Source organism: Canis lupus, chromosome 38, assembly GCF_011100685.1.
Source record: "Canis lupus familiaris isolate Mischka breed German Shepherd chromosome 38, alternate assembly UU_Cfam_GSD_1.0, whole genome shotgun sequence".
Lineage (NCBI taxonomy): Eukaryota > Metazoa > Chordata > Mammalia > Carnivora > Canidae > Canis > Canis lupus.
Genome location: NC_049259.1, coordinates 3422663 through 3434213, shown reverse-complemented (window position 1 = coordinate 3434213; position 11551 = coordinate 3422663). Strand labels below are relative to the sequence as shown.

Sequence of the window (11551 nt, the reverse complement as noted above, 5' to 3'; positions counted from 1 at the left end):
CAGTAACAATGACCCATTTGTGCTGACTCACCTTCCTTCTCCTGGGGAACACCTTAGGGGCATGTAAGAAGGCTGGGAAAGGTTAGACTGTCAAATGGATTTATTTTTTCTCTGTGCTAAACCGAACAGTCTGTTTCAAAGTCAAATTCCTAACTTTGAACTTAATCCCATCCTGTTACCAAATGAGTTTCAGTGAAAAGCAGAAATCGGTTCATGTCTGGGTTTTGGCAAAGTTGTTAAAAGACCACTTTCTTGGAGGTCTAGGCAAACAAATGTTACAGATGTCCCCCATTCTCGGGTACTTTTAGGAATGTCTATCGGATGTTCTCTCCACCAGGAAGGTAGGGAGCGAGCTGGCCACACTGAGCATCCCCTGGGGCCCGAAAGGCCCTTCCTCAGTGCTTATGAAGTATGGTCGCTACTGGGAGGCAGGCAGGAATTTCTTTAATAACCTTATGTGGTTATTTTCGTGATGATGGAGCTGTTCCTCTGATGGGAATTAGATAATGCTGATGGGAAAGGACTGTTTTACTCCCCTCATCTAGCCTTCCTCCTTGAGGGAAGATGTTATGAAACTTGCAGAGATGCATCCTAATTGCCTTATTTTTAAATAATTCCAGAAATAGGAGACTCCTCGTCCTCGTCAGTAGTCTGTCCTAATGCTTCAACATCCCTAACTCGAGGAAGCCAGCCCCTCCTCTCTTCTCACTCAGGATCTAGAACACCTCCCCTTTCCTCTCCTGCTCTGTGGGGATGCACAGCAGCCGGGCACCAGGGCAGCACCCTCCAGCCCATGCACGTGGACTGTGTTCTCAAGATTGGAACAGCAGCCTTCATTCCTGTTCACTGGCAAAAGAAAATCTGTGCCCAGAAGTACGTGGTCTTCTCTGTTCTCACCCTCTCTCCCAGCTCCCCATTTCCAGGACATGGTGAAGGGCAAAGAAGATGTCTCCAGTCTGAATCATTTTTGCAACAAGCTTTTATTATCTTTTTTAAAACCCAGATAAGAAAGACATTTAAAAAGAAAATATCCTCAAACATACACACAAGGGGCAACACAAGGATAGAAGGCACTACCAGCAGTGATACCCACCTCTGGGGGAAGGGATACTTTATCCAGACTGTTTGCCGAGGCTCGGGCCTCAGGTTCTGGGTGTAACCGTGCTTCAGATAAAGTTAGAATTTTCCCGTAACTCCCTTGTTTCATAAACACCCCTATCTCTTTATATATAGCTATATGCCTTTATGTATATATGTACATGACTTTTTTTTTCCTTCTCAAAAATAAAATTGCCGCCCCCGTCAGAGGGAGGATCTCAGCAGCATTCACAGCGGCTGCAGCAGGAGCTGTGCCTTCCACTCATGTTAAGGACATGCAGCAGGAAGGAAAAAGGACTCTCAACCCGCTCCCTTTAATATACAGCAAGGGTGAGAGGTTTTTTTGTTTTTAAGGGAGGGAAGCAAGAAGGCTGAGCATGAGATGGCAGATAAGCAGGGTTTTAAGGGGGTCTAAAAAATCTTGTTCAGCTGCGAGCTTGTCCTGCTTTTGCAGCTCTGAAGACTGCACACAGTTTGTCTGACGTGGCATCAGCATTCCTTCTGCCATCGGGGCCGCGTGGACACACAGCAAGAGTCAGGGAGGGGACTTCTGAGGTTATACAATGAAGCCGGGGCTCAACCCAGCCAACCCAAGAAGGACCTGGGGAGGCAGAGGACAGCAAAGAACTGATGTCTCAGAGGCTGGACTGGAAAACCGGCCCTGCTCTGAAAGTTCAAAGTCCTCCCTCTGGGTTGGAGTGTCTTTGCAGTCCCGGCTACTTGCTTCAGTTGTTTGGCTAGTTTAAGTTTGCACCTGAACAAGGAGCCCATGCAGATGTAGGCTGGGGATCTAATCACCCTTTCCATGTGGTTTGACATCACTTATTGGGAGTCAAAAGCTCAGGACCTTAGATGGGAAGGAGGTCTGTGACTCTTGCCCCTCGCGGAAGAAGGGCTCTCCCGGCCTTGCCTCCCACACCACCATGGTCCGCTTCCTGGCAGGAGCAAGTGCGGGGCAGAGCGTCAAGCAAGGGCGCCCTGCTCCTGTTTCTCTCTGAAAACAAAGGCACTGAGGTCAGCGGGAGGCCAGCCCACAGGCTCCCTGCGCGCAGTGCCACGCCACGGGCTGGCCGAGCTTCAGAACACAAAGGACTCCACGTTGGCCTGAGCTGGGAGGTCCCGAGCTGGGAGGTCCCCCGTCTGTAATGAAGGCAGCTCCTCCGGCAGCACCTGGAGTCCCCAGAGTCCTTGTGGGAGGAAGCAGTGCCCAAGGCCAAGCAGGAGAGCAGGGCAGCCAGGCCCTCCCTGGCTCTCGAGCTGGGGGAGGCTGAAGACAAGGTGGCCACATTTCTCTGCAGAGCTTTTCGGCTCTGCCTAACTGCCTGATTTCCATGCCCAGCAGGAGACATTGAAAATGGTAAATGGCTGGTTTCCCTTTGGTGGAAACACGATGGCAACGTGAAACTCCAAGTTGTAACTTAAAAACAAACACTTGTTGACAAAGACGTGATGAAGCATCACACACGCACACATCTGTATGCCTTTGGGTTCACATGGGCACAGACTCTCGAGCGATGAGGGTGAGGGCAGGCTGCAGCTTCTCGGGAATTCTCTGAGCCAACCTCAGCTTTGGTGCTCCCTACCTGAGCAGCTGGGTCCAGTGGCTTTGGGACCCTCCCTTGAGCATGAACGGGCACCTGGGGACAGTGAGGGACAGTGCTCTCACGAGCATCATCCTGCTTTCCGGGGCATAGCTCAGACCCACTAAAGGGATATGCTACAATTTTTGACTCATAAATAAAGGTCTATGGGTGGCAAATAAGAGAAACCGAAGAAGAATGAAAGGCGGAGAAAGAACATACAGCTCTAAAACCTTCCTTCTTTCCTTTGCCGGCCGGTGCGAACGGTTCCAGTTTGGTGACGAGAGAGGCAGCTGGTTGGCTTATGAAGGGCTCCCAGGTTGCCGAGGCCCCGGGCTCCTCTTTCCACCCCGCCCCGATCCTGCTCCTTGGCAGCGTGTGGCAGGCAGGGCCCGGCCCGCACGCACACGTGTCCCTCAGAGATTTCGTGCCACATCTGGAACTGCCGGGTGGGCATAGAGGCACCCACCAGAGGGGTCCTGAGAAAAAGTGTCTGTTGCAAAATAATAATTAATAATAAAAATAAAACCGCGGGCACCAGGAGAAGAGGAAGCAGGACCGGTTAGCCAGGTTTGCCCTGGGACTCTCTTAAGGCCTCCTCCAGTTTCTGCCTAAACTTGTCATACTTCTTCTGCACTTGCTGGATTTTGTCCTGCTCCTCCTTTTCCAGGATTGTTAGGAAGTTCTGGAGCTCGGGGATGGAGAAGGCATCCCACTGCGAGGCACAAGGAAGACGGGGGAGAGACAGGACAGGAGACTGGTCAGAAGCCGCACGACGTGAGGGGCCCCACCACCTCCACCTGCACATGGTTGACACAGGGTTTGCTACCCAACAGGCAAGTGCAGCGGATAAAGCTTGGGTTTCCTGCATTGAGCAGCAACCACACTTCAAATCCTGACATCTCATGACCCAGAGGTACCAGCCCATGAGCGGTGTTCGATCCGGAGAGTCAATGATCTTATATTTTCTCTGGCAGCTGCGGTCTGGGCAGTGGTGCTGGAGGTGCCGGGGCCCCGGCTGGCTGGCTCGCTGGCTGCTTTGGGGTGCCAAGCGACAGGCCGTTAACAGGCCTCCAGACACCGGGTTTCAGCCCAGCTCCAGCGCATGACCTTGAGCACACCACTGCACCCTTCTGTCCTGTTTGCTCATCTGCCACAGAATTCAGGGTCCCCGCCTCCCTTAGCTGGCAGAGCAGGAAATGAGATCACAGAACCTGGAAAGCTCTGGAGAGCCCGGCTGGCCCAGGTCTGCCCCAGTGGGACCTGGTCTCTCAGGACAGCAGGCAAGTCTGACGCCTCTCAGGCTGACACAGGAGCAGAGCCCACCACCCTGCGGAGTCAGGGGTTTTGACTCCTAAGCTCTTCTGAGCACAAAAGAATATTGAGGTTTATCTAGTTTAACCCCCACATTGCGTAACTGAGAAGACTGGCGTCCGCAGAGGGAAGGTAGTACAGCTACAGGTACAGAGCCTGTGGCAGCTCGAGAATTCGAGCCCGATCTCTAAACTCCCAGGCCCATGAGCTTTGCACGGGCCAGCAGTGTTCAAACATTTTCACAGGGCACCTTTTTCAGACAAAACCTTCTGCGTTCCAATGTATAAGTCAGATGGAAGCAGAGCTGCCTGACTGACGTGGGGAGAAGGGACGGAGCCCAAACCTGCCTCATCCCCACAGTCCCCCAAACCCTAGGCTTCCAGTGAACACAGCGTGACACACGCTGCCCTCGGCCACTCGACTGTCTTGACTCCCAACTCACAAGTATCCCCGGCCACGGAGATCACCCCCCTGATTCCACGCAACTTTGTGCGGCCAGACTGGACTCTGATTAGCTCCCCTTTGAGGAAGGAGGCCAGTTTTTAAGAACCAGGAAGAAGGAAAAGACAAATGGCTCAAGAACCTCTATATCCAGCGGAGCCCAGAACCCAAGCTTGCCGGGCCTCAGGCCATCCTGGAGCAAAAACCCCCTGGGCCTGAACACAGGCGTTTCTCGGTTCCCCTCCACCCTGGTGTCAGGAGAAAAGCACACGAAATCTTTTCTCTGCATCGGCCTTGCCAGACACTGGCCCTGACTTGCTCCCCCAGGACGCTTACTGTCCTGGCTTCAGACACTAAACCTCCAAGGCCCAGCCCTTACCCGGGCTCGACTGACTCTCCCAGGCCATATTCCCAGCTGCCTCCATCGCCGCTGCACGGCCCCCACCAACACTGGGGGTGAGGACAACAGCCACCTGCACCTGCCCAGGGCGCCCCGAGGACTGGTTCGTGCCACTAGCACCAGGGCCCAGACCTACCTCCACCTCTCCAGTTTCGTTCTCCTTGAGCACGAAGCTGAGGACGTCATTGTCAGGCCCAGCAAGCAAGCGCAGGTAGAGAGGGCAATCAGCTACAGAAAGTTTCTGGAAGAGCACTGCAAACCAAGAGAGGGAGGGAGCTGGAGGCTCATGTTGGAAGAGAGGGGCAGGGATGGTGGGACAGGCCCGGAAAAGGCAGACGTGGGGTGGTCATGACCGCAAGTAGCCATCCTTTCAACCTAATGAAATGAACCTGACCTTTTATCTTTGGTGTCTACTCAAGAGTTTGAAGCGTGTTTCCATTCACATCACGCCCACAAGACAGGAGGAGTGGCGGGCGGCTTCTCTCCCACTCCACGGGTTAGGAAGGGAGAGCCCAGGGCATGGTGTCCCGGCCGTCATATATAAAATGAAAAGCACGGAGAGCAAGCCTGAGCTCCCGTCAAGCTCTCTGCTCGGGCTGCCGGTGTGGCCCTTCCGCGTGGCTGGCCCGTGGCGTCCAGGGAAAGCCCAGTCCCCCCAGCCGGGTGTGGCAGGGCTCTAGCGGGTCAGGTGGTTTCTCACGGGGAGCTCGCCCTCTCATACCTTGCCCGTCCTTGTGTATCCGCTTAAAAAGTGCAAACTTCTGGGGATTGTCCACAACCATGAACTTCTTGAGCAGCCCCTGGATGACCTCGCTGACTGTGGTGGTGCTGCTGATGTGCAGCTGCTTGATGGCATCGAGCGGAAGGTAGAAGGACGTCCGCTTGTCGGTGGTGGCCGCCAGGTTCACTTCCTTGATGGCATCATAGATGGACTGGGGCCGGATCCCTGCGGGCACGGTCACCGGCCGCCGAAGTTTCAAATGCACTTTGATGAAACCTGTGTAGGTGCCGTCTTCACTCTGCGGGGCAGGGGATGTCACGTGGGTCAGCTCAGGTCAACCTTGCACATCCCACCCGCCACTCTGGGCCACTGCCCCAGGTCGGGGGCGAGGGGGTGCCGGGAAGGGGTGTTGCAGAGGCCTTTCCTAATAGCTGGGCCATCCGGTCCGCCCCCCTCCTGTCTCCCCGAGTTCCTTACTGTCTCTGCTGACCTGGGGGTGCTGCAGAAGAGACACCGCCCCCCCACCTGCCCGCGCTGGGCCCGGAGAAGGCTCGAGTAGGCAGCAACCAGAGAGGATGGGGAGCTGCTGTGGCTTTCCTTCCCGCGGCCCAGGCTCCCTGCCCTCACCCCCAGGGCGCAGCGTCTGCAGGGCTCCCAGCTGGCCCTCGAGCCCCGGGAGGCGCAGGAGGGCTCCGTAACGAGGTCCTCGAGGAACCGGCCCGCTGACCTCCTCCTCCATCTCCTCCCAAGCCCTGGGGTCCCCGAGAGCCGCTGCGAGCGGCCGCCAGCAGGGGGCAGCCCCCCCCCAGCCGGGCAGCCCGCGCCTCCCCCCTCGGGCTCCCCACGCACCCGCCCCAGGAGGGCAGGCCCGGGGGGGGGGGGGGGGGGGGGGGGAGGGGGGGTACCGGGCTGCGAGCCCCCTGCGAGCCCCCTGCCTGGCCCCCGCGCAGCACCAGGGACCGAGCCCGCCACGGCTCCGGCTGCGGCTCCGACAGGGGCGCCACGTGTCTGTTCGACCCTGGAGCGCGGGAAATTAAGGAAGTTTCCCCGGAGCGGAAAGGGGGAAGGTCTCCCTCTAGGGCGCGTCCTGCTTCCCTGCAGCACCGCCCGGGACCCCCACCCCGCCCCGCCCCAGGCGCCAGCCCCGCGCAGGCCCCCGCGGCCGGAGGAAGGGGAGGGGCCCAGAGGGGCACCCGGGGGCAGGCAGAGCACCCAGGGGACCGGGGCCGCGGGGGGGGGGGTCAGGGGGGGGGGCAGGCCTGGCACCCAGGAGGATGGGGGGAGGGGCAGGCCTGGCACCCAGGGGGACGGGGGGGGGGGGGCAGGCCCGGCACCCAGGAAGGAAGGGGCGGGGGGGGGGCAGGCCCGGGCACCCAGGGGGACGGGGTGGGGGGGCAGGCCCGGCACCCCAGGAGGATGGGGTGGGGGGGGCAGTCCCGCACCCAGGAGGAAGGGTGAAGGGGCAGGCCCTGGCACCCATGGGATGGGGGGAGGGGCAGGCCTGGCACCCAGGGGGACGGGAGGTGGGGGGGCAGGCCCAGCACCCAGGGGGATGGGGTGGGGGGCAGCCCGGCACCCAGGAGGACAGGGGGAGGGGGCAGGCCCGGCAACCCAGGAGGATGGGGCGGGGGGGGGGGCAGGCCCGGCACCCAGGGAGGCATGGGGGTGTGGGGGGCAGGCCCGGGCACCAGGGGGACGCGGGGGTAGGGGCAGGCCTGGCAGCGCGCAGGGGGGAAAACTGGGTGTGGGGGGGGCAGGCCCGGCACCCAGGTGGACGAGGCGGGGGGGGGAGGGTCAGGCCCGGTCACCCATGGGGGACGGGGGGTTGGGGAGGGCAGGGGTGGGGGGAGCAGGCCCGGCACCCAGAGGGACCGGGGGGGGGGGGCAGGCCCGGCACCCAGGGGGATGGGGTGGGGGGGGGTGCGCACCAGCTTCATGCCCAGGCAGTTGGCCTCGCGGCTGTTGTAGCTGTCGATCCTCTGCCTGAGCTCCTGCAGTGTGGGCGGGCGCTGCGGCTCCTCCGCCACTTTACAGATGTTCTGGAACAGACACAGAAGTGAGAGCGGGTGTGGGGGTTCTCTGGATGAGAAAGGGGAGGACCTCGCCCTCCCAGAGCAGCCCCTGACCCAGAAGAAGGGAGCACCTGCCCCGCGGGGTGAAAACTTATTTCCTGGGCTGAGGCTGGGAACCAGCAGAGGTGAAATCGTAGGGGTGGCCCCGGGGCGCCTAGGCAAGGCACAGGGGTCCCCACGCTGGCCCTGGGGGATGGGGACAGGCCCCGCTCAGGCTTGCTGTGAGACTAACATGAACGTGTCCAGCACCCGGTCAGTGGCTACAAATTTGGTGAATCAGCAAAACAGCATTTGCTTACCGAGGGTCACCGGGGAAAAATTGCATTTAGATGCTACGGGGAGGTGCAGGGAAACTGAGGCAGGGTCGGCCTTCTGGAGACTGAACAGCCGGGGGGCCCGGCGGGCTGATCCCCCACCCAGGTCCTGACCTGAGTGGAGATCAAGCCTCAGACGCTCCACCCACGGAGCCCCCCAGGCCTCTTCCTTTGGGGTTTCTTAATAACCTTCTCTCCTCCCTGGCCGCCTTTAGGGTAAGGATGCGGGGATGGCACGTGTGATATGCAAACCTGTGTTAACTGACTGTTCGTGTCATCAGTAAGGTCTCCAGGGTCGGTTAAGCTTGGGGGACGGTTGTCAGGAGTTATGCTCAGATTATTGACTGGTGCGGGGAGGGGGGGTCAGCGCCTCCAACCCCCGAGTTGACGGGGGTCAACTATATATATCTGTCAAACGGGACAGGGGGCTGTCCTTCCGCAATAATTGAGAGAATCCGCCTCCTCCCCCGGGGTCGTGGGGACAATAAACCTCTGTGCCAAGAACTTGGCAGGCCCAGTCTTTTAAATTTTTTTAAAAATTTTATTCATGAGAGACACACAGAAAGAAAGGCAGAGACACAGGCAGAGGGAGAAGCAGGCTCCCTGCAGGGAGCCCGACGTGGGACTCGATCCCGGGATCCCGGGATCCCGGGATCACACCCTGAGCTGAAGGCGGCGCTAACCACTGAGCCACGCAGGCATTCCCCGCCCCGTCTCTTTTAATCCGCACGAACCAAAACTCCGTGAGATGGAGTTTAGTACCGACGTTTTCAGGTGAGATGACCCAGGCTCAGAGGAGCTCAGCAACTCGCCTAAAGCCCTAAGTCAGTAGGCGCAGACCTACAGGAAATCCCAGGGCTTGGCCTGCTGCCCCCCGGCCCCGCCCCAGGGAAGGGGAAGGACGCTGAGGCTTTGATGGGGGTCAAAGTTCCCCACGCTGTGGGGCGAATCCGGGGACCTGAGCCACTCTGTCCCTCAGTCAATTTCCCGCATCTCTCCCCACCTCACCACCACCCACCTTCCCAGTTTTGTCCTCATGCTGTCCGTGTAAGGCCAGGAGGCGGGAGCCATAGTTTGGGAAAACAAACGGGTTGGTAAAAACCCACCCAGAATTCACCTGATTTTATTTTATTTTATTTATTTATTTATTTTTTTTCACCTGATTTTAGAAATCTAGCCGACTCGGGGCGGGTCAGGATTCTCCTTTGGCAGACGAGCAAACAGACCCAGAGAGGCGAAGCGCCCGGGTTGTCCCTGCAGGGGTGCGGCCTAGCTGGGGGACTGCACAGGCGCCCCCGCCGGAGCCTGCCCCGCAGGCCTCCCTCCTGCAAGCGGGCTGTGGAGACAGGGCACCCCCAGCAGGGTGCTGGCACGGGGAGCTGGGATGGCCGCCCCCCCACACCGCTGCCGGGCATGGAGATGAGCCGACACCCCTTTCCATCACAGCATCTTGCTTGGCCTGCCCGCATCCCCCCGTCCTCTTCTGCGGGGCTCCTGACGGCACCAGCGCTGTGCTGCATCCTTTCACATTCCCCCCTCACGTACCACCTACGTCGCTCCCATTTCACAGATTTCAAGGCTGAGGCCTAGACAGGTTAAGGAACACACTCGTGGTCCCACTGCCAGTAAGCATCTGAGCAGGGCCCGGAACAGGGTCCATCCACGTCTGGAGCCCACGTCTTCTCGATGCACCCCATGGCCACTCTAGGACGGCCCTTCCCGCCGCTCCCGTCATGATCACTGAAATTCCACGCCTCGGGGCTGAGGTGTGCAGCTGCCAGACCAAGGCCTGTGAAACACTCGTCCAAGGTGTCTCTGATCAGTGGGCTAGGCCCCAGAGGACTCAGGCCCCAGGGGCACCATGTCACCTGCAAAGATGCCAAGGGGAGGCTTTTCTAATCTCTCAAGTGGGATGCAGCTGCCAGGATGCAGGACCCACCCTGGACCTACGTGGCCACTCGTGGAACTGGACCTCGATCCCATCCAAGACCACCCAAGGGGAGGCACGCCCCAGGGTGTGCTCCTGTTTGCTTGAGGTAAGCAGCAACTGATGTGACCCTCAGAGAGCATCTCTACCCACTGGCAATTCCTTAATCCGGGGATCCTCAAATGGAGCTCCTCCTTCCTTGTCCATCCCCACAGAGTTCCCGGAGACACCTACTTCCCTGGAAACCCTCCCAACCCTCCACACAACCGGGTGCGTTTCCGTGGGACCAGATGTGCCTGGCCACAGCTCACCCCTGGGAGCTTCCAGTCAGAAAGACCAGTCACCTGGTCACTCTCACGTGCTCCACTCTATCCAACTCAAGCACACAGGCCCGCCTCTCCCCGGAAGTTTACAGCTTTCTCCTATTCGTCTACAAAAAAAAAAAAAAAAAAGAGTTAAATGAGAGAAAGGAAACTCTAGGAGCTTCTGGAAGATCTCCTCTCACAGTCTCCAAGTGAGCCACAGCCATTTCCCTGGAAGAAAAGGCAGCTGGGTCATGGCTTTCAAAAGTCAGTTATTCCAGGCCCGGGTTTGTATACAGCAAGAGTCAGAGCTGCCATAACGAAAGGTTTCTTCTTCCTGTTCCCCTTCCTTCAGCACCCATCCCCCACCTCCCCTGCCCACCACAAACCTACGGAAGTGACGCAAGCATCCTCGGCCACCCCTTCCAGAACTGACGCACAAGGCAGCTATCCTGATCTCACCACCCATCTGGGAGTGCCAGGCGCCCGTGAGGCCAACACGTGGAGTCCCACAGCCTGGAATGTCAGCACCCAGGGCCGGCCTGGCTGCTGCCCACACCACAACAGGCGGACGAGGTCCACCCCACAGACTGAATGAATCACCTGCCAAAGTAGGCCAGCGATCGCAGCCAGCCCCAGTCACGAGAGCCTGCTAATCCTCTGCCCGCCCAGGGATGGTGCGGAATCTAGGCCAGTGGTTCTTAAACTTGGCTACACACGGACTCATGTAGAGGAATCTCTTAGAAACACTGCTTGGGCTGCATCTTGGAGATCCTGATTTACAGTCTGGCGTACAGCCTAGGCATAGGCATTCTTTTTTTTAAACGTCCAGTTCATTCTAACAGGCAGCAGTGTTTGAGAAGAACAGATATAGACCCCTTGCAGGAAATTTCAGATGCCAAGGGTCCCCATCCAGCAGCAGAATTAATGCTCTGGCACCCACAGATATTCTGTACCCCAAGGTGTACCTAAGACGCAAGTATCTGCTGTGTGAACAAGAGCAATAAGAATATAGTAATCTTCACAGCGTAAGGCAAAGGCCTCAATTTGTATTCACCTGTCAGATTCTCAAGTCCTCAAAGTGAAAGATTTGTTTCCACCCATGGATACAAAGCAAGAGACCAGGCAGATAGAGTTTTGTCTCCTGGGGTGGCCCAAGATGGAGACAGAATGGGGAACTCACTCTGTTAGGATTTCACAAATACCGGCAATGGCCTGTGAGGTGTCTCTCGGAGGGGGTTTGTGCATCTCGGTGCATCTGGCATGGAATTCATCTGCTATGATTAAGCCCCTGGCGCTGGTGGCAGATGGTTTAGCTGTTCCCAATACAGCTGGCGCTTCCAGGGCACTGGGGAAAAGTAGGTTTGTGCTCCCATACCCTG

The 11551-nt window shown here is 58.2% G+C and overlaps 1 protein-coding gene across 2 annotated transcripts in view; it reads right to left on the bottom strand.

Moving 5' to 3' along the window:
• Positions 1-961: 961 nt before the first annotated feature.
• Positions 962-11551, bottom strand: part of RASSF5 (Ras association domain family member 5) — a 67253-nt gene continuing 56663 nt past the window's right edge. For both annotated transcript variants that reach the window (XM_038586086.1, XM_038586087.1), the window contains 4 exons: positions 7483-7593; positions 5555-5852; positions 4970-5085; positions 962-3393 (listed from right to left, as the gene is read on the bottom strand). In XM_038586086.1, coding sequence (XP_038442014.1) covers positions 3241-3393; positions 4970-5085; positions 5555-5852; positions 7483-7593 — 678 coding nt within the window. In that variant the 3' untranslated portion in view covers positions 962-3240. The remainder of the gene's footprint in view (positions 3394-4969; positions 5086-5554; positions 5853-7482; positions 7594-11551) is intronic.